Source organism: Pezoporus wallicus, unplaced genomic scaffold, assembly GCF_028554395.1.
Source record: "Pezoporus wallicus isolate ANWC-B61680 ecotype Strahan unplaced genomic scaffold, APGP_CSIRO_Pwel_v1 contig_3817, whole genome shotgun sequence".
Taxonomy (NCBI): domain Eukaryota; kingdom Metazoa; phylum Chordata; class Aves; order Psittaciformes; family Psittacidae; genus Pezoporus; species Pezoporus wallicus.
The window spans coordinates 6,731,497-6,753,621 of record NW_026635157.1 but is presented as its reverse complement, the minus strand read 5'-3'; the positions used below and the strand labels follow the sequence as shown (position 1 = coordinate 6,753,621).

The window sequence follows — 22,125 nt, the reverse complement described above, 5'->3', positions numbered from 1 at the left end:
AAGAACAATAGGAATAACTAAAAAGAAATGCTGTCTGTATATTGCAAATACATCATTTACTTTAGAAAGGTCTAGTAAAATACAGGTAGATTCCCAGCTATAGCACAGTTCTACAAAGTGTGTATTATTTGTTGCAAAATGGACAACCCAGGCAATGAAGCTCTGAAGTAAACCTGTACTTTTATCATTATTTACTTAGTCTTTCAGAGCTCCAAAATATTCTGTGTACAGCTGATTGATGGAGCTTCTAAGGTCATAGGTGCAGTCAGTAACAGTAATAAGCTTTTATTTTATATATCTATGTTGTGTGTGACAGCTTTTACAAACTTTCCCATACACATTTACTTTTTCTTCTCTTTTTTTTTCTCTCTCTCTCCCTCCTCCCCACTCCAAGTTATTAGCTAAAATCTATAAAATGCCCTTGAAACCCATCTTCCTCAGTGGCCGGCTGGTTAACTTGCCCCGAAGAGCGCAGGAGCAATCAGCAAGCAGTGAGGATGGTATTGAGTGCATCCTTTCCGACTTTGATGATGACACTGGTAAGTGCATTGAAAGCAGTAAATGCAGAACTAATCAATTGCTTCTTCCACACGTCACTGTAAATTTTGCCAACTGCCGAAAGCAAAAAGGAGGGGAAAATCTTCATCGTTTATTTCCTCTTTGTTGTCTATACACACAGATATGCACACATAGAGCTTGTAAGTTCAGGTCATGTCACCTTCTTTACATTAAAAGATACAGCTCATATATAAGAAAAATAAAACTTCTCTCATAGGACAAGATAATAATATTTTAATTAGTATTTTACTTACTCTGATATCCATAATATAACCAGTATTGATTTTTGAGAGCTAATACAAGAATACTTTCTAGAGCACAGCTGAAGGAGTGAAAATCTTTTAAAGCTGGTATTGGCAGGCCTGCCTTTACCAGGAAAAATAAGTGTTGAGTTAGAGTTTAGAAAGAAAAAGAGTACATTTAAATATGTTTCCAAACTTCTGTCCTGTGGTCTACTGAATTAAATGGTGTTTTTCTGAAGTTCATAAAAAGTGTTATGACCTTCAGATAAACAAGCAGCATTTGTCTCCTGATCACTTTTGTGGTTATATGAGTTGTAGATTAATCAGGTGTTTGATGAACTAGGTCTGTGTGGAGCCAAGCAGTAGAGGAATGCAGCATTACTGCTTCTGGACTCATGGTGGCACTTGGAAGCAGTACACTTTTGAATATCAGAACTACTGAAGTGTTCTGACCTGGCTGTCCCTGTGAAGAGCCAGCTCCAGCCAGGCAGAAAGTAGGCCGACTCCAGAGCCTTTCATTCACATGCTTCACCAGAATAACTCTTGGTACCTACTTTTATCTAGGCTCTTCCATCACATGGGTTGTTCTGTTCCACTGCTACCTTGGATAAAGGAGATAAAAGCTGCTCTCTGACAAAAAATTAAATCATAAATCCTAGTTTAAAACAAAACAAAACCCAACAAACAAATACAAAAACCAAAACAAAATGACAAACAAAAAACACTAACACACTTTTACTTTCCCTTTTCTATGTTTGGTTTAGTTTGGGTTGGGACTGACACCCTGCTTGCTACAGCCGCCTTTCACGTAGTTGTAGAGAGTGATAAAGTCCCCCTTCAGCCTCCTTTTCTTCAGGCAAACAACCCTTGTTCCCTCAGCTTCTCCTCGCAAGACTTGTGCTCTAAGCTTTTCACCAGCTTCATTGCTCTTCTCTGCTCTGCTTCAGAATGGCTACCGGTGGCAGAGAAGGTGGGCTCATTAGTGAGCCAAAGTAAAATGCTTTTTCTTTTAATTGAAAACTAGTTGTATCCTGTAATCTTTTAGAGCATTCATGTTTGCTAATGTAGATACGAACTCACAGTACTACCTGCATCCTAACTGCTGCTTGGTAGTTGTCCAGCTTTGCCATATCATCATTTAATAGACTTCTGTCTGTGACCTGTTAACAACTAAACATGACACGTGAAGCAGCTTGATGATACTTCATGAGGCATCATTGCTGTTCAATTCTGGGTACCCAACACAGCCAGTAAAATTATGGCTAGTCACCTCGGATCCTTACGCAAAAGAACAACCTAAATGAGTATGCTCCATTCTGGCAGCGTTTGCAATGCTCGTGAGATGTGTAAAACCTCCCATTAAAAACAAAAAAATAATTAAAAATCCCCACCCAAGGTTAAAGAGGCTGGACTAGCAGGAGTAGAAAACTAAGAAAGAAGACCAGAATGAGGTATTTGTGGAGGAGGAATGATGGGCTAAAACACAAACTTAATAAAAAGGGAAGAAAAAGGAGGCACTCATTTCAAAATCGATATTGCCCACAGCCATTAACACAGCAACAGTCAACATGCAAGAATCCATGATTTCTTAGCCTCCATAACTGTCTGAGCAAAAGTTTGGTGGATAACGCAGTATCTCACTCATGTTTTTTAATCTTTGTTTCCTTACTTGTAGGCCTTATCAATGTCTGGATTATTCTGCTAGAAGAATTAACAACAGCCATATCCAACTGTCCCCGTCAGCACCAGCCTCCTACTTTGGATCTGTTGTTTGAATTGCTGAGGGATGTTGCCAAAACACCTGGTAATGAAAGAGCTTGATTAAATACAAGCTAGCAGAGCCCTTACCCGAACCTTTTAGAAACCTAAACCAATTTTGTAAAGTGTGTTACTCACGCTGGAGCTGCACAGAGACATTCTTAAGTGGAAAGGGATTTTCTTAGAGCATGATCCAGTTAGTGCATTGTTCTATGTTGACAAAAGGCATCTTGTAAGAGTATGTTAAGTATACTCTTACTCTTGTTGCCCAAATAAAGAGGTGGACTACTCCATCAATGTCCTACTCACACAAAATGTTTGCCTGGTGTCCAGAAAATAGAAAAAGAAAATCATATAGTCCTGTAGACCTGCTTATTAAAGACAGCAGGTAAACAGTTGGCTAAGTGTTCATATCCTACCTCACAACTAGATCCAAACCAGCTTACTCTTCTCATCCCACAAAAAAAGTTTCAGAACCTGCTCTCTTTAGCATCACTGCTGGCCTCAAGCTTGGAACAACTTAGCAAATTTACTGTGCATATAGGCTTTGTCAGCAAAAAATATACAACCGCCATTATGTTTATTTTAAGGACCAGGATTTGGCATTTATGCAGTTGTACATCTTCTTCTTCCCACGATGTCTCTTTGGCTCCATCGCAGCCATGGTGACCATTCATACTGGGATGTGGCATCTGCTAATTTCAAGCATGCCATTGGCCTTTCCTGTGAACTCGTAGTGGAGCACATTCAAAATTTCATACACTCAGGTATGTCATTGTACTGTCTCATCTACTGATAGGTACCAGTGACACGTTACTGAATAGCTACTCGGGGAGATGTTTTCATTGCTTTGTGTTTGCTCAAGCATAAAATAAGAGGAGGCGGGTTGAAAATTTCTGTTTGTTTGGGTTGGGGGGTTTAATTTCTTTACAAGGTTTAGAATTATGGGGAAAAAAAACCAAACTTGTTAGAGACCTATGGAAGTTACTTAGTCCAGCTTCCTGCTCAGAACTGGGCTATCTTCAAAATGAAGTCATCACAGTGTACATTATACTTTCCAAAAGAATATTCTAAGACTTTGATCATAAAGTACTAGAATATCAGAAACAGGTTTTAACTGAAATTCTCCAGTACCACTTAAGTTCAGACATTTTGTAATGTTAATATCAAAAGGATTGTTCTTATTTCAGTTTGATGTGATGCATAGTTCAAAACAGAACTTAAGTGACAGCTGCATAAAAATAATTTGGGCTTGCAAAGTCTCTGAATAGCAATAAGTGTAGCAAGACTTTAATTATAATGAAAAAGCAATGATATTAAAACCGGTCTGTATCTTTTCCTTGTAGATATTGGTTATGAAAACATGATTAATACTATGCTGAAAGAACTTTTCAAGTTGCTGGTAGCCTGTGTAGCAGAACCAACAGAAATTATTTCCAGAGTTGGCTGCTCTTGTATCAGGTACACAGTCTGTTCATTCTGTTAGTATAGTCAAAACAGGATGTCTTCATGTATTTGAAGAACTCCTCAACTGATTAAGTTGTCTAACATCTTGAAAGAAGACTACAATACATCTGTCTCTTGTTATTTGAGTAATAAATTTTGGACTTAGTAAGTTTCTCTTGCTGCTTTCAGTCTGCTTCAGAACCTGTGATTTTAGGCGTTACTATGTATATGATTCCCATAAAAAGCACTTGTATATTACATATATGAAATTAGTCTGTAATTAATCCCTAGGAAAAATAATCAAGGGTCTTTCTGCTGGAATTCGCAGGTCTTTAGAGGTAATTACTACCTTTCACAGTCTCCAGGTTCTTACAGTCACAATCAAAATATGCACTGCATTATATAGTTACCCAATGTGTGGTTCTTGTCCTGGTAGGATGACTACTTGAAGAGGAAAAGCAAAGGAAAAAATACCCTCAAAACTACAGTATAATTACAAAAATAGGTCAGAGTAGCAGCTGCGGAAGTTGAATATCATTAGCTAGTCACCAAGTAGGCCTTTTGTTCTGTTTTCAACCTTCTCCCATTATAAGTAAGAATTGTCCAGCTCTTTCTTGAACATGGTAATGTTTTCTCATATCTTTGCAGGTATGTGTTAGTGACAGCAGGGCCTGTTTTTACTGAAGAGATGTGGAGGCTTGCATGTTGTGCCCTGCAAGATGCATTCTCTGCCACCTTGGAGCCAGTAAAGGTAAACTGCCTTTTTTTCTGACAGTCAAAACATAATGACACTAGTTACAGATTCACTAACTTTGGACAGGTTGCTTTTTCTTTTTCAGAAAAATTTTTTGGTACAAAGCCAGGAAAAGAAGTGTAAGGATTATGTGGTAGCTTCTGTTACTTTGTCAATTCACAATGAAAGGTGTTGTATCAACAGTGGAGATTATAATCAGTTTTTCTAAACATGTACAGACAACACGAGCTGCTAACAGCCCACTCTGATTTTAAATTTCCTTGCCAGTATGAAATCAGAAGGTGAAAACTCACCATTCGATCCATTTATTCCTCTGAAATGGCTGAAACTAGCAGAAGACAAAGTTGCTTACTTGATCCTGTAGCTGCATTCTCCATAGGTCTCCACAGATTATTTCTCAACTCACTATCTTTGTTGTAACCAAAAAGTCCAGTCAAGTCACCACAGGCTGGAGCACATAAGTTGTATTGCCTTTACATCAGATACATCAAATGCTAAGGAACAGGTGACCAGCTTATGGTAATGGGACCGATTACTCTGAATCTTATATGACACACAGAGAGACTGGACAGTGCTGCAGTCACTGACTTTGTTTAACGCACAGTGAAAGTCTGATGTTGTGTCTCTCTATAGAACCTATTGGGCTATTTCCACAGTGGTTCTGAAAGCTTTAGTGGAGATGCTTGTGAAGTGAAGGTGGCAGCCCCCTCCCTTTCGCCAAGCGCTGAAGCTGAATACTGGAGAATCAGAGCCATGGCACAACAGGTACTGACTGATGTTTCAGGGAAAGTTGAAAAATCTTTTAAACTGGGGACTTTTCTTTATGAAAGTAGATTTTTACAACCACCTTCCTCACAAACCCTATGGGCAAAGACTTCCTCATCACCTAACATGTATTTGTCGAACAGTAGTATTGAGAAAAAGTAATAAAACCTAGGATTAAAAAAAAAACAAAACAACTTAAAAGTGATTCCATGTAAGTAGGAATTAGGAATGCCTAGGGTGGGGAAAGATGCCTCAGACTGATGATGAGCCTACTGTGTAAGGTAGTTTTAAAACCAGGAACCCCAGCATATATCAGTGGAAATGTTTCTGTTAGAGAAGGGAAAATAGCAGTTTCACTATGAATCCTCATCTAGAATGTCATATACATTTCTCATTACTCTGTTAAAGAATAATACATTCAAAGGACAACAAATGCAACAGAGACTGTGATACAAAACTAGAGAAACAATATTTGTTCAAACTATCAGAGGAGAGTTTGAAGAGGAATTTTCTCTATAAATACCTGGTATAGATTGCAGAGAACAAAGAGAGTTTCTGAGAACTAGAGCATAATGCTGACATTTAACAAATGGTTTAACACTCACCGCTAACTCCTAATCAGCAGAGCAAGCTTAGAAACAACCTTCTCAGGGTCCTTTTGATTACAGTAGAGGTTGTTCATTTTGTAAACGTGGTAATATGAAACAAGTTTTTTGAAATACAGCAGACTGAACTTAATGACCTGCAGGGTACTGTAAGACTGTGAATATTGTATGACAGTTTCAGCATGGGAAAGCAGATGAATTAAAAGAGCCAACAGCTGTTTGGTGTCGGTTTCTGACTTGATTAATCATACCCTGATGCTGCTTGAAAATCTGAGACACACCGACCAGGATTTGTGATCAGAAATAATGTGGCAGGGGCAGACTTTTGTTTGAATGGAAAAAAATGTTTTAAGTTTTAAAGACATAGAACTCAAGAAAGCAGGAGATATGGCATATATGCTTTTCTATTAGACACTATCAGTGGCAGTCCCCGAGTCTTTCTCAGTGAGGATCTGACACAGCTAGCAAGCTACAAAACAAAGCTACAGCAACTGAGAGTTGTTTTCCCATTTCTCACCGAAGGAATTGCAAGTTGGGTGTCTGCTTGATCTTCATGGCTGAAAATAAACCTTCCAACCAATCTTTCTAGGTACAACAGGCTAACTATACAAACAGGTCCTTTTCTCCACTATACATGGTATTTCCTGATAGTAGCATACAGACAGCAGAAAGCTTGTTTTAGCATTTGGCATTATGTCTTAAACAACTTGAAATAAAAAGATGTCTGTCTCTTGTCTTGTGCTCTGCTGGGTGTCTGGAGGTAGCCCATGCCTCTGAGGCTATTTTACCAAAGCAGCATGCTCCAGCAAGTCTGCTGGAGTGATACCTTGCATTGTCTCCATCACTGTAAAATAAGTCATCATAACAGATCTTTCACAATGCAGGAAATCCTTTTCTCAGCCCCCAACAAGGACCCAGTGCAAATGCTAAACTGTTTGTTTTATGTAACTTGTTGTTTTTTAGGTCTTCATGCTGGAGACCCAGTGCTCCCCAAAGACCCCTAGCAACAAGGAAGGATTTGAACATGCCCAGTCATGCGTGCTCATCATTGACCTGCCACCAGATAAGAAACCAAATGGGCATACCCAGAGAAGGTAAAATAACTTATTAGGAAAATGCTGCGTCACTAAAAGCAAGATAAAAAAGACTGGCAGAGACGTGAACAAAGCCTGGCAAACCATGCCTCTCCATAGGTCTCATCAAAAAATGAAAAGCACCAATCAAATAAAAATTAGGTTTTGTGAGAAAGGAGACAATAGATTATTACTGTCTGCTCTCCAAATGTTACTGTGATCACATACTGGTGAGCAGGCATGTGCAAGAGCTGTTAATAGTGATAGAGGAGCCTGTGTCAGGGTCTATAAAGTGGCCCTTAGGAACCTAAATAAGGAAACTGCTTCTGATAGATAATAAAAAATGATAGGTTACAAATACCTGAAGGATACATAAGGTCACAGAAAGCCTTCAAGTAGAGGAAATGTAAGTTAAATTAAGAAAAGAATTCTCATAGGAAACACTAGGAAAATCTTTCCAATATTGAGAGTCTTTTCTTTAAGAAGTAGAGTCAAAAATTCCTGTTTGAAGAGAGCTTTGGAAGTACTGTTACATTTGTAATGATACCTAGCAAATGAAATAATGTCTGCTTCACTGAGGGTCTTTTAAAGTCAGTATTACTGGATTAAGAAGGTAGAAAAAGTTAATGGATAAACTGGAGAAGTATATATTGAAGAAACCACACCCAAAGCTGCAAAACTGTCAACATATTGATCTAGGGAACATTGGTTTTGCTTGGCACTTCATTTTTGTGGAAGTCCTTCTGTATGTTACCACCTCAGAAACTTCATGCATTTGCATGACAATCTGATCCTGTCAAAGAATATTTCTTTTTGCTTGCACTCAGTTGCTTAACAACTGCTGTAACTTCAACAGGGACAAGAATTAGAATTTTGCATTCAGGGTTTGTGTTTGTATTGCAAGGTACGTAACATGTGGCATGAAATTGTCTTTTACTAGATACCAAACCTGCTTCTGTACCGCTTCAGGCATTCTCATTCAAAACTAAACTATTGCTTGCAACAAGGATCCAGAATGTGATGGACAGGAAGAAAGACCATGCAAGATGTTTGTATTACACAGCTGTACAGAAGTTTCCCCCCAGAGCACATGCTCTGTTGCCTCACCTTCACAGAACAAGGCCCTGCACAAAGAAAGGTTGAGATCACAGTCTAAACCCCTTCCTTTGTGGCAGGAAAATATTTGCTTTATCCAGAGGTTTGCATGTCATTCTTCTTGTTATAATGATGCAGAACAAGACCGGAGTACACCCCTCATGCCACATAAGGCCATGCAAATCTAACAGGCTGTGTTTGTAAAGGTAGTATGGGTCTTGCTTGTCTTTAAACAAACAAAGCAAGCTTGCAATTAATACAAACTCGGAATGCTCTCACACTGCGCTTTGTCTAAACAACTGCAAAAAGTGTATATGCCAATAGGCAGATGTTACCCCGGCAATGCTCACTTTTCACCAAAACAGGGCTCAAAGGTTGACTGTGCCACTGTTTTTCATATTATTTGCTACAGCAGTGCAGTAATATGCCAGTCTTGCATGCTAGTAACTGTAGCCTTTCAAAAGTTTTACTTTAACTTTAGCGGGGTTTCTCTTCTCCCTTTTTGCTTTTGTTTCCTTAATGCTGCATCGTTTCACAGGAAGCTGGGGTAAGGGAGCTTTTCTTCTTCCTAAAAAGTAATAATATTTTTCAGTTTTAAACTTTAGGCAGAATAAGAAAATCCTATCCTTAACCAGCTTTGTCATTGTGTTTTCACCTATAGTTCTGTACTAGTTTCCTTTGGAACTGAGCAGGACTTCAAACTGTCCTTGTAAATTGCCTTTTTGGCTTTTACAAGGAAATCAGATCTCCTTCATCCTGATCCTGCTTTTGGAACAGGATTAGTCTCTTGAAATCAATGCAAACATTCATTTAACTTTATATATGCTCTTAAGAGCTTTTCTGAGTCAGTCGCTAATGATTTTTACAGCAGAAAATGACTTCCCCATAAAAAGCTCCAATGTATATATTAATCATCAAGATTCTAGCACTGTCAGATAGTAAGACTACTACATTTTACTAATGTATCAGCAGTGACAGCTGTGTCATGGTAAGCAAACTGACACAGGTAAATTAACCCAAGCATCAGAGTTTTGTCTGAAATTGTTTGTTGTTTTTTTTTTTAATGTTGCATTCTCTAAACTTAGTTTTGCTACGATTTCTCAAAAAAAAGATTTTTTTTGGTTGTTGTTATTTTGGGAACACTTTTGAAAGTTGCTTAATGAAAGTAGAATAATTTTTGCAACAAAAAAAATTAAAGGTCTACAACTGAACATCTGATATTACATGAATTTACTTTGACTTAGACCTAAACTTTAGTATTGCAAGCAAACTGAAAAATTTTTCTCACTTGATAGCAGTGCTAATTAAAATGTGACCCATCATAGTTCCCTAAATCAAAACAAATACTACTATGTGTAACAGTGTCAGCTCCATTTAAAACATCACCTCTGTAATCTTACTGAAAGGCTTTTTCCTAAATGCCTTAAGATAGGTTTCACAGTTTATAATTTTAAATCCATGAGATACCAAACAACAACAATCCTGTCCACTCCTTCTTCCTAGCCTCCCTTGCCTGTAAGCCTCTCAACGTTATTCACTGGTGGATGACCTGAAACTTTGGTGGGAGGAATTAGCCTTTCCCGAGTTCCTGTGCAATTCAAAAATCAGTGAGATCTAGAACAACTCGCAGCATCTCTAACAGGAGCACAGCTAGGAATCATCAAGGATTACATATGAGAAACAGGGTTAGGAATAGTTATTTCCATGCTAGGCTCTCAGTGTTCAAGTTGGAGTCCTAAGAGCAAACAGTGAAATGTGCCTTCAGCAAGACTTAAGCTATCTTGCATGCTCCATTGCACTGCTGATGTTTCTGTAGATGTTTTTTGTTGGTTGGTTGGTTCTTTGTATTTTATTTTTAAGTAGTACTCCTGGCATTAATGGAAATAGAAAACAAGTATTTAACTAGTTTTGACCTCCATTTGTCATGGCAAAGTTAAGGTTGCCTGCAATAAGAGTGCAGGAATAACTCTGTTAACAAATTCCTGAGTTATGGCAGGCTAAAATGTTGAAAGAACTTGCAGCTGCCGTGAAATTGAAACACATAATATTTAATCCGTTAGTGTTGGACATCTCTGAAGAAAAGCACAAAAATTATAATAGAGCTTTGTTTTAATACCATTTCTGCAATAAGTGCTATTAGCATGCTTGCTATAGGCACCTATTTAGCTTAATCAAGATAAGTGTCTTCCTTCCTAGGACAGTATTTGAAAAAGTAACTAAAAGACACCTTTATCTTCCTCCACCTTTTTGTAACAAAGCTGTGAAAATTTGGCCTTTCACGTTAGGTTCTGAAACATGAAGTATTCCTGTAAGAGCACAATGCACCATTTTAATTCCTTTTTTTCCTTCCCATGCTTGGTTTACCAAGTATTCCTTTCAGGACGATAGTGGTGAGTTTGCTGTCCCACCAAGTACTGCTCCAGAATTTATATGACATCTTACTGGAGGAATTTGTGAAGGGCCCTTCTAACTTGGAGGAAAAAATGACAATACAAGTACCAGAAAACAAGTTGGCTGGTTTTCTCAGGTACATCTCCATGCAAAACCTGGCTGTCATCTTCGACTTACTGCTGGACTCTTATAGAACAGCCAGAGAGTTTGACACCAGACCTGGACTGAAGTGCTTGTTGAAAAAAGTTTCTGGTATTAGTGGAGCTGCCAATTTGTATCGCCAGTCAGCAATGAGCTTTAACATCTACTTCCATGCTTTGATTTGTGCAATCCTGACAAACCAGGAGAACATCACTGCAGAGCAAGTGAAAAAGATCCTCTTTGAGGATGATGAGAGAAGCACAGACTCATCACAGCAGTGTTCTTCAGAAGACGAAGACATTTTTGAAGAAACTGCCCAGGTCAGTCCTCCACGAGGGAAGGAGAAGAGACAGTGGAGGGCTCGAATACCATCCCTGAGTGTACAGCCTGTCAGCAATGCAGACTGGGGGTGGCTTATCAAGAGGCTTCATAAGCTCTGCATGGAACTGTGCAACAACTATATCCAGATGCATTTGGACCTGGAGAATAATGTAGAGGAGCCTCCAGCGTTCAAAGGCGACCCTTTCTTCATTTTACCATCCTTTCACTCAGAAACCTCCACCCCATCGACTGGAGGGCAATCTGGGAAGGACACACCATCAGAAGATGATCGGAGTCAAATCAGGGATCAGCTGGGAGACAGCCTGACACCCCGAGGCGGGAGTGGAGAAATATTGCTGCTACCCCCACCCCTAAGTCCTAAGCCAGAGAAGAAAGAGCAAACCAGGAAAAAAGAATGGTGGGAGAGTGCTGGCAACAAGATCTACACCATAGCCACTGACAAAACTATCTCCAAGCTCATGACAGAATACAAGAAAAGAAAGCAGCAACAGGCCATGACATCCTTCACCAAAGAGGTCAAAGTGGAAAAGAAAGGAGAACTTCTCGGTTCAAGAGGGCCAGACTCACCCATACTCCAGCGTCCACAACATCTTATAGATCAAGGTCAAATGAGGCATTCATTCAGTGCTGGTCCGGAGATCCTGAGACAAGAGAAGAGACCACGCTCAGGATCCACAGTCAGCTCCCTGAATATATCTGTTAGGGACGCTGAGGCCCAGATACAGGTAGGATATGCCTGTAGGATGCCAACAATAATAGCAATAATTAAAAAGATACCTATTTTTTTATATATTTTGGTTATTATAATGTCTTCATTATTTAAAGAATGCATCATGATGAGGACTGAATGTTCAGGGGCTGGCACTGATAAAAACCTAATTCTGTTTTATCCAAAAGAAATCAGTTTTCAGGGAAGTGCTATCATGCATACACTAGTACAGCTTTCAAGAGTGCTTCTGTGCCTGGGGCCAAAGCTGCACTTCTTAGTCTTAAGAACTAGCAGCCTACAGTGAACCCATTGCTTACTGCTAAGGGCTCTCGCCCACTTAAGGCTTTTGAAAATGGCATGCTGCTTGTCACAATGCTTTTGTACTTAAGAAGGGGTTTTGCTAATTCCACAGCAGAAATAGCAGGCTCCATTGCTAAACAGAAACTCACTGCCTGCATGTCCATGTCAGCAAATTCGTGAAAGCATCAAACTTTGTTCACTATGGGGTGAAATTAAAGGTGATGAAAGACGAGCATGATATCTGCAATACAAAACCAAATAATGACTTATAGGTCTTCTAAAGAGTCATTTTTTTCTATTGAATTTATTTGTTTGTAGGCATGGACCAACATGGTGCTGACAGTTCTCAATCAGATTCAGGCCCTGCCAGACCAAACTTTCACAGCCCTGCAGCCAGTGGTATTTCCCTGTATCAGCCAGCTGACCTGCCACGTGACAGATATCCGTGTCCGCCAAGCAGTACGGGAATGGCTGGGAAGAGTGGGACGAGTGTATGATATCATCATTTAAACCTAGATGTGCTCTATTGCAAAGGGGAGACAACATCAAAGGTATACAGCAAAGAAGTACTCGGGGTTCATTAATTGCCTATTTGTTGGTGGCACATTAAGAAACAATGAGCTTGTCAATGTATATCTTATGTCTGCTTGAGACTGTGTCCCCCTCACTCACACTAGCAAAGATGGCATAGCATGAGTATGTCCAGCATGGTCTGGAATGGCCCTAGAAACTACCAGTAAATCAGGCTGGTACCTGAAGGGGTGATACATTTCAGTAGCCTTCATTGAATTCAAATTTGCTGCAGTGGGAGCCACAATAAACTGCAGCAGAACTTCCACACTTATAATTAGCTGTGAACACAACTGTCATCTGGATGTCAAACCAGGCCAATAAGCCTAGGTAACTTTTAAAAAAGAAATAAATAGAAGGCAGGGAAAAGGTGGGGCTGTGGGACAAGTGAAAAACTGACAGTTGTTTAGGGTAACCTTTTTCCCTTCTGAAACAAGCATGAGAGAAGAAAGCCAAATAAAGATTAATCTAGTAATTGTAATTACTAATATGCCTCACTCACTAGAGAAAGTAAGTGGAGATTTATTTTGCTCTGAGAGGAGCCTTTGAAATCTGGTCACATTTGGGGTAGCTAATAAGTGACTGTTGAAGTATCCCAAGGCTAAAACTGGTGACCCAAGCACAGACTATTTGTCCTTTCATTGCTCTTGTGGAGTACTGCTTTAAGACAAATGACGCTGTCAAAGCTGCTCTCTCGACAACACTACTCATTCTGCCTGTTCAGCTACACCTACGGCTGATCATTTTTCCATGTTTTTAGTTCCCCTTAAGGGCAACAAAGAAATTTGGTTTTCTGTGTCCTATGAACCTGGGAGAGAAGACCCACCACAGTGCAAATACCAGCATGTGCCAATATTCAACATTCAACTTAACAGAGTAAAGTGTTCTGGTTTAAGCAACACTGAAGCTAAGTTAGTGTATGCTTCTATCTGGAAATGTTTGCTTACATAGGTGGCTGTAACCAGGAAGACCATTATCACCTTTGTTAAACTTAGCTTATCACTCCACATTGAGCTGAACTGAGATAAAAAATAGTCTGAAAGGAAGGTATTTTTCTTGTTTCTCTCCCATTTCTTGTCTGGTGCTGTAAATTGAAGGGGAGAAAGTCTTGGAGGTACATCCCCCTCTGTGCAGCACTCCTATAGGGACTACTACCGTTTGCTGATATTATTAAGGGGAATGCTTGACTATTGTGTTATCAAATACATGTGTGATGCTGTTCACACTAGAAACAGCAAAGGGTTACCTGCTGTACAAGTTATGTCACAGCCTCCAGGACACTCCATCTCATACTTCCATACCACATAATTTGTTGATTAGAAGTTGAAATAATTTGTTGAAAATACATTGATTTTAATCTTAGGTGACCACTTCATGATATTCTCCCAAGGCTTTTAAAATGTGCATACCAACTAAATATACAGCTTCAGTCCCTGCTCCCTTCATCTTCAAAATGGCATCTCTTTGTATCAGGCCTTGATTTTGCACAGCTAACTCCTTTTAGCATCTTAAACATAGAGAAATAGAGGGAGCCAAGAGGCTCCACTGAACAGCCATCACCCAAGCTGATGTGTTTACAAAGGGTCTGACACTATCCTCCTGCCTTTTCCTTCCATTTCCCAATTCCCATTTATCACTTGCTAGACTTGTGCAGGAAATATTTGTCCCTTAACTTTCTGTAGTGTCAGTCACACCATTTTTTCTTTCAAAACTTTCCTTTGCTAAATTTTTTCAAGGACATAAAAATTCTGTAAAACCAATTCTTTCTTACCACCAACATTGACTTTACAAATGAGTAATTTAGCAATTTTAACAATTGTCAATTTTCCCTGAACAATTTTAATATTTCTTTGGGGAAAGGTACAATTAGACTTGTTACATGGGAGGGTTGTGGCATGGTTAGATTTCTGTTGCCATGTCTTTCTTACACATCTTCAGGTAGGTAGACAAAGAAGTTGGTTATAATTTTGTTAAAGGTCTTATTGGCCATCTATACAGAGCTGCTTTTAAAGCAGTACATTAATTAGGCAACAAGAGAAATCAGAATAATAAACTATGCAAAACATCCAATTCTGCTGTTTTTCATTATACATGCATGGAATGGATGCAGATTCTTGCTGTACTAAAGTAAATCTCTAAAACATGTTGGAGAAGTAAAACTGATAGCAGTACCAATGGAATCACTCCAGACTCCAGCAGAGGGCCTAACATCCAGAAACACTGGTTTTGTGTCGTGGTTGCAATACAAAGTCCTTCTGTACAACAGAAGGAAGAACTCTAGGAATGACAATACCACCCCAATCATGTCCAGCTGTACTTTGACACTGTGTAACAGCAGCAAGGTTTGATCCCAACTGATGTGGTCTCATGCCATTGCATATGTTTGCACTTCATTCTGCAGTGTGACTATATACACATATGAGATGACTGGTGTGTCTATGTGTAGATTTGTACAGCTCCAGACACTTTCACACTCTGAGCATTCTTCATATTTACAGAGCAATACCCACATTTGTAGTATGTTTATCATGCTCCCTGCATGTTTGTGTCACACTGACAATGCATAATGGTTGTTCTGGTAACTTCCCACAGCAGTCTTTTCTAAATGTTCAGCTGCCATAGAATTACCACTGCTGTCTCTTGGTTAACACACTTGCATGCCTTTAAGACATGAAGATACAGATTTAATACTCTCCTAGGGATAAACACTCATGTGAGAATAAATGACTTATTTTAGCATCTAGAAAGAATTATTAGGGAAAGATGTACACAGACCTGGGCAAAACTTTCCTTGTAAAGGTCCAAGCACAGGCTTTTGCCTCATGACAGATAAAAAAATCATGTCATCTGGACTGCAGTTGGCTCATGTCAAGGCCAAGCCAAGTTTACAGCTGTGACATGTAAGGTACTTTGCCTTTCAATGTGAGCTTCAAGTTTTGTTTAAAACCTAAACCTTATTGGAAAACTCACTGACAAATCCTCAGCTGCCAAAGATCTAACCCCCACCTCTCAATACCTTGTGTTACCACACCTAATGTCCAACTGCACTTGATATAGTAGCATCTCAGCATCTGCAGAGCTCAGCGCAGCACTAGTATGACACCAAGTGGCAAGCAGGTTAGCAAGTAGAGAGGTCCAGGTCTGTGTGCTGCCTGCATTTTGTACCTCTCTTGACAGCTGAGGCCCTCACTCAGAGTGCCTAAGCTGTCGGAATCAGTGTGAGTTCCATACCTGGTTGATGCGCCAGACCCAGTTGAATTCTTCAACCCCTACACACAGGTTCACAAGTTCTCAGGAAAGGGGAATTCCTGTACAGCTCCTTATGTCATCAGCTCTGCTGCTGTCCTCTATAACCCTCTTGCTTGAAAAATCCACAAGAACTAGCACATACTCTCATGCATCCCAGCACCCCAAAACTAGAACCTTCATTTTTGCACAGTTTCAACATGTAGGAAGCTGACCATAGCAAGCCAAAGCAATTTATTTATTCCTAGTTCATCTGCATAAAAGCTTCTTTAGAAATTGAGCATGTGCTTTAGCTATTTTAACCTTCAGCAATCCACTCTAGAAATGCCATTACTCAGTGATGAATGAAGTGCTTTCTTTCCTTGTCCTTTTGTAGGGTTGTGCTACAGTTATGCATAAGCAAGCTACTTACCCATTACTGTAGTTAAAGTAATTTCTGAGATCTGTGTACAGTGCTAATCATGGCATATGACACAAAATACAGTTAGTTTTTTCCAATTTCTGATCATTCCACAATTGTTTGAAAAAATAATGCAATACAATCAATTAAAAAATAAAGTTTCTCTTCTTTTTAGTACAAAAGGACCAAGTTACCATAGCACAGAAGCACAAACATTGGATTTTATGCAATGTAGGTAACAGCCTCTGGCAGCTAAAGATCCCTCTTCACTGAACCTCCCTATTTTCAGTAGGGCTTCTATAGGGATACAACCTAAGGGTCACTTGGCAGCCCTCACCAGCAACATGCCTGTGACTTCAGGAAGTTGTACAGCTGCAAGGAAGAAGTTGTAGCACTTCTTTCTGTCATTCCCACTGATCCCCCACAGAACATACATTTTATGCATGGCACTAACTGTATGGTATCACATTAAAAAAACAGCCTTGGCCAAACATGGAGTGCTGGCTAATTAAAAATCAAAAAGAACACATGGTGTAAGTATGCATCAGCCTTTTCACTGAGTTCTCAGAGGTCTCCCAGCTAAAAATTAAAAGCTGAGGGAAGAAGAAATGCCCTAATTCTGTGGCTGTCTCAGTGGAGCTACACTGTATGATCCTGGATTAATGCAATAATGAGCTTGCCTGTGGGACCATATCCCTCAAATTCTCTTTATTTTTGGCAAGTTCACAAGTTGAAGCTTGCATAGTCTCCACTGCCTCACTGAATTAGGGAACTGTGTTCATGGAAGTCATTTTTTTTCTAAGAAACATGGCAACAGGATCTATTTTAACCCTTTTACCCCAACATCCCACTTTTCAAAAAATAGTTACGTGTTTTGATAAATTTCATCTAAATACCATGGAGCACCAGAGCCCTAGTTCCTGTCCTTGCATCTGGTTCATCTGGGCTGCAGTGGAATGCCATGCTTCCACAAAAAGGAAGATGAAACGAGAGCTGAGCTAGCAGAGAGCCACAGGTACACAGCTTCAAGCAAGGGACAAATATCACCTCCACAAGCAGGCTATGGCTCCTGATCCCCTGCTCTACAGAGGAAAGCAGAATCAATTCTTCCAAAGGGAGAACAGCCACGAAGGGCAGAGCACAGTGGTGATACAGCCCTACACTGCATACTGCTTGCTGGAGGAGATGGGAGCAAGAGATTGAAAAGTGCAGTAACAGCAGCGAGCATCTTCTTTCAGTTCCCCTCCCCACCCATTTTCTCTCCCTACCCCCCTTTTTGGTATCATTTGAGACTGCAAACATATGTCCAGGGCCCCTTCAACCAGAGATGAAAGCAAGCCAAAGGGAGTGGACACTCCATTTTGCCAAAGATCTAAGCCTTTCCTGTTTGAAAATTTAAAAATTCAGAGTTTATTTCCATGATGATGGCTGCCGTAGGAAGCATTTTACCACAGGACATGATTCCCAGGACTCCATCTCTAGCTGTATATTCAGGAGGAGCCACTAATCCTTTTTAAGAGAGACTATAAATTCCCTTGTCAAGCAAGTGCTTACATTGGGTTTACCTTCTACTGAGTTCACACCTAGCCGCAATTCCCCAGTCTCATCCATGTTTCCTCCCTCTACCCATCTGCTCTTCTTTAGAGAACCACATCCCGTGTCCACCGCGTTCTGTTGTGCTGCTAGCTTTGTTTGGTCCTTGGATGTCCAGTGGTCAGGCAGTCACTGTCAGCTGGCTTGCAAATTGTATTTTGTGTACATTTTATTCTGACTGAACTCTGAAATGGAAATATTTAAAAAAAAATATATGAACTATTTACGTTGCTTGTGTTGTAGAATAAAGAGGCAAATGCAAAATAAATTATGCTTTGGTTTTGTCTAAAGAAAGTTATTTTTACAGTTACTGATGAAGCAAAGGAGCAGAACTAAGAAAGGGCACAAAATACTTGGTACGTACCAGTAGGGACTGCAGTTTTCACAGGCAACCTGGGGAATTTAGCACTTTAAAATAAATTAACCCTTATGCCACTCCTAGCCAGTTTGGGCTTGCAGGGGCAGGGAGGGATGAAGATAATAAGACAGCTGAAGGTGCAAGTAGACACTGTGCAGAACTTTGAAACATCTGAACAGCTGAAGCGTTTCTCCCTCCATTAAAATGAGGAAAATACTTTTGGCTTTATTAGGGAGGCAGTGAAAAAAAAAACAAGCAAACAAAACCAAACACACAAACATGGCAGAAAAGGCATCTACTTTCAATCACATAAATAACTTTGGAAACTGTCCTAAAAGGTAACCTTAGGGACTGAACTCTACAAATTCCATCACACACCAAAGTAACCACTTTACTGCCACCGAAATCCAGGCAGTGCCTGTCCCACCACCACCCCATCCCCAGCATGAAATCCAGGAACAAAGAGCCAAGCAGCCATCACAGGACAAGGCTCTCTGAGCACTAGTTCACTGCCAAAGTTCTGTAGAGTTTTTAAAGTAGGCATTCCCCCACCACACTCAGTTTAGCTAGCACTGAAGAAGTGTTCCCAGCTTACAGGTGCATGCAAGCAGCATGTTTCATCCCTCTAAAAATCTCAGCAAGGGTTCTCCCTTATCACCAAAATCATTCTCTTTATTGAAAGTTGGATCAGTGATCACTCCTGCTAGAGGAAAATATGTAATTTAATGGAAATATTTAATGAAAGCAGTAAACACCTTCACAGCCACACAGACTTCCACATGCAACCAAAGTTTAGGTACAGGAGAAGGAGTTGACCAGTACCGCTGTCAAGGAATTTCCATGGGGCTCCCTGAAAGCAGGAGCATTTCAGTGACAAGACCTAGCAGCATGCAGTAGCCTTTAGGGAACATCTCTGTGCACTCATGTCTGCATCCAAAAGGCAAGCATTCCACCTAATCTCAAGAGTGAAAACACAGCTGCATTCCCACCTGGCCTCACTGGGATCTCTGGCATGAGCTCCCATGCACTGAAGCCATACAAAGTCTGGCCTTCAGTGCCTGTTACACAGCAGCCTCATCACCATGAAGGTTAAGAGCAGATTACAAAGCAACTAAATGAGGTTGTGATGCCTTAATCATCTTACAGCACTTCTGGCAAAACAGAGCGTGTTAAATCCCAACAGTCGGATCAAATTCCCTTGCAGGAAACTACCTTCTGTTCCTCCACACATCTCATTTAGATCCATTAGAAAGGTTTTAATTTCCTCCTAGAGAACATTCATTAATGTAAACCAGCAACTGGGTAAATACAGAAAGTACAGTTCTGCTATTCCACTCACTCTTCGCATGTACCAATTCCCAGCTGCCTTCTCACTTAACAGTGGAGTCACATAGGCACAGATTCTGCTGCCACCGGTGCGAGAAGAAGAGATCACACAAAAGAATGAACAGCCACACCATTAAACCTCAAGCACTGTTTCCCCTTCAGTGAAGTCACTGAGTTTATACACCAGGTTCCAGAACAGGAAAGCCAGTGGCCATTTAATGCATTGCTTTGTAGACAAAATTTAACAGATTGCTTTTGGTTTTGTTAATTGCCCAGTGATGAAAACTTCCCATAGAAGTTGTTACCAAACATATTTATCAGAAGAAAGTGAGCATGGTTCTGTTTTGAAAGGCTGACTTTTAGCCCCTGGAAGGTCAGCACCCTCAACTCCCTTCAGAGCCTCCTGCAAGTCAGTCCCCCCAGGAGGCTCAGGGGAGGAACACTCACCAAACCACACAAAACCAGCATTCTCTCAACAGCTTTGGTAGAGCTCATCCTTCCTCTGCCATTGCAACAGGTGCCAAAGATGGGTGCCTGGACGTCAAGTTATCCAAGTCTCCCTCTATGATACGCATTTATTTATAACAAATAGGATTTCAAGATTGATGTTTTTTCACAGTGTGGGTTTACCACTGGCTACACTTTATTCATCTGTGGTCAACTAAAAGTTAAAAGCTCTCCTGATATCAAGCCAGACATCTTTTCTAACTGTTATTTTTTGGCAAGGTGCCAAGACCATGCCCAGCATCAGATGGGATGAACAACTAAGCAAGTCAAAAGTTCATCCTTGAGCTCAAAAGGGCCCAAAGTATCTACACCACATGCTCTGGCCTCTTGCTTATCCCAGAGCTGTAGACCTGTGGGATAGTCTGGCAAGAGGGAGAGAAGAAAAAAGTAAAGACAGTTTACAGGAGGGACACTAGAAAGGCAAATGAGATACACCAGCAGATACTTCAGGTACAAGGCTGAAGAGAAGGGAAACACTTTGGAGGAAACAGCTAATGCACAACAGATTTGCATAGAAGACCACTGGCACATTCATGCACCTAAACACTCAGAAAGTACCAACATGGTAATAATGGAACACTATCTGTGGTAATCCTATGTCCTGGGTTTAGCAGTAGCAGTCAATTTTTTTCTCCTTCTTAGTAGCTGGTGCAGTGCTGTGTTTTGACTTTCAGCATGGGAATAGAGCTGATAACACCGATGTTTTCAGCTGTTGCTAAGTCATGTTTACTCTGACCAAGGACTTTGTGAGTCTCATGCTCTGCCAGGGAGGAGGCGAGGCCAGGAGGAAGCAGAGACAGGACACCTGACTCAAACTAGCCAAAGAGGTATTCCATACCACAGCATGTCATGCCTGGGGAGGCAACTGGGAGTTACCCGGAAGGGCATGGGCTCTCTTTTGGGTCAGGCTCATTTCGGCGGGTGGTATCGTATTCTCTTCCCTTGTTATTTTCTCTTATCATTATTATCATTGGTGGTAACAGCAGTGATTTGTGTTGTACCTTAGTTACTGGACTGTTCTTATCTCAACCTGTTGGAGTTACATTCTTTCGATTCTCCTCCCCATCTCTCCAGGAGCTGGGGTGGAAGGGGGAGGAAAGAAAGAGAGAGGAAGGGGGGGAGTGAGTGAACGAGCTGTGTGGCTGGGTTTAAACCACGACATCCTGCTAGAAAAATGCTCTCTCCAGGACAGATGTTTCTTGATCCATGTTTTACAGATGGAGAAACCTTTCTTTTGGCCCACTGAGCACTGTGTCAGCAGTAGCAAAAAGAAGTAGAACCAGGCTTCTGTTCTATTCACTGAGCCATGTGGAACACAGGGTCATCTCCAATTTCTGAGCTTTTGGCAAGGAAGCTAGCATCAGGATAAACCTCTTAACGTCTAATATCACTGTAAACAAACACGAGTTGAACTCTTTATCCAAATGCCCGACACAGTGTCCTAGAACAGTGCACTCAGCACCCAGGTCTCAAACCCTAGCAGAATCCAAAATAAAACAAAACAATTCAGATTTAAGCACAAGTCACTTAGGTCCTAGTCTTACCCTGAAAAAAAATAAACCCAAACCCCAACACATTAATCAGGCTGAGAGTCCAATTCACAGACTCCTGATAGAAATCCATGGTAGCACATCTGGTTTGGTTTTTTGCTTTGTTTTTACAAGAGAACTGTACCTTTACCTACATCGTACTTACTGTGAAATCTGTATCCATAAAGTAGAGACAATACCTCTGAGCAAATACACCCAAGCTGAATTATTCTTGTTTGCTGTGGTGACTGTGACCACTTCTGAAGAGGTCTCTCATCATCCTCACTCCCTACCACGGTCAAACAAAATTATTTTAGATTTAATCAATTTAGAATGCTTTCCTGTGTGACATTTGTAAATTATTTACTATGGTTTTGAAAGTTACATTACATTCCTGGCAGACTGCTTTGTACTTCA

The 22,125-nt window shown here is 40.4% G+C and overlaps 1 protein-coding gene across 1 annotated transcript in view; it reads left to right on the top strand.

The window, feature by feature from the left end:
- The window catches only part of ARFGEF3 (ARFGEF family member 3), an 85,802-nt gene extending 72,469 nt beyond the window's left edge, over positions 1-13,333 (top strand). Inside the window, exons 26-34 of the mRNA XM_057407539.1 lie at positions 395-539; positions 2,476-2,604; positions 3,149-3,325; positions 3,905-4,019; positions 4,653-4,755; positions 5,392-5,523; positions 7,092-7,222; positions 10,665-11,895; positions 12,498-13,333. Coding sequence (XP_057263522.1) covers positions 395-539; positions 2,476-2,604; positions 3,149-3,325; positions 3,905-4,019; positions 4,653-4,755; positions 5,392-5,523; positions 7,092-7,222; positions 10,665-11,895; positions 12,498-12,689 — 2,355 coding nt within the window. The 3' untranslated portion in view covers positions 12,690-13,333. The remainder of the gene's footprint in view (positions 1-394; positions 540-2,475; positions 2,605-3,148; positions 3,326-3,904; positions 4,020-4,652; positions 4,756-5,391; positions 5,524-7,091; positions 7,223-10,664; positions 11,896-12,497) is intronic.
- Positions 13,334-22,125: the final 8,792 nt, after the last annotated feature.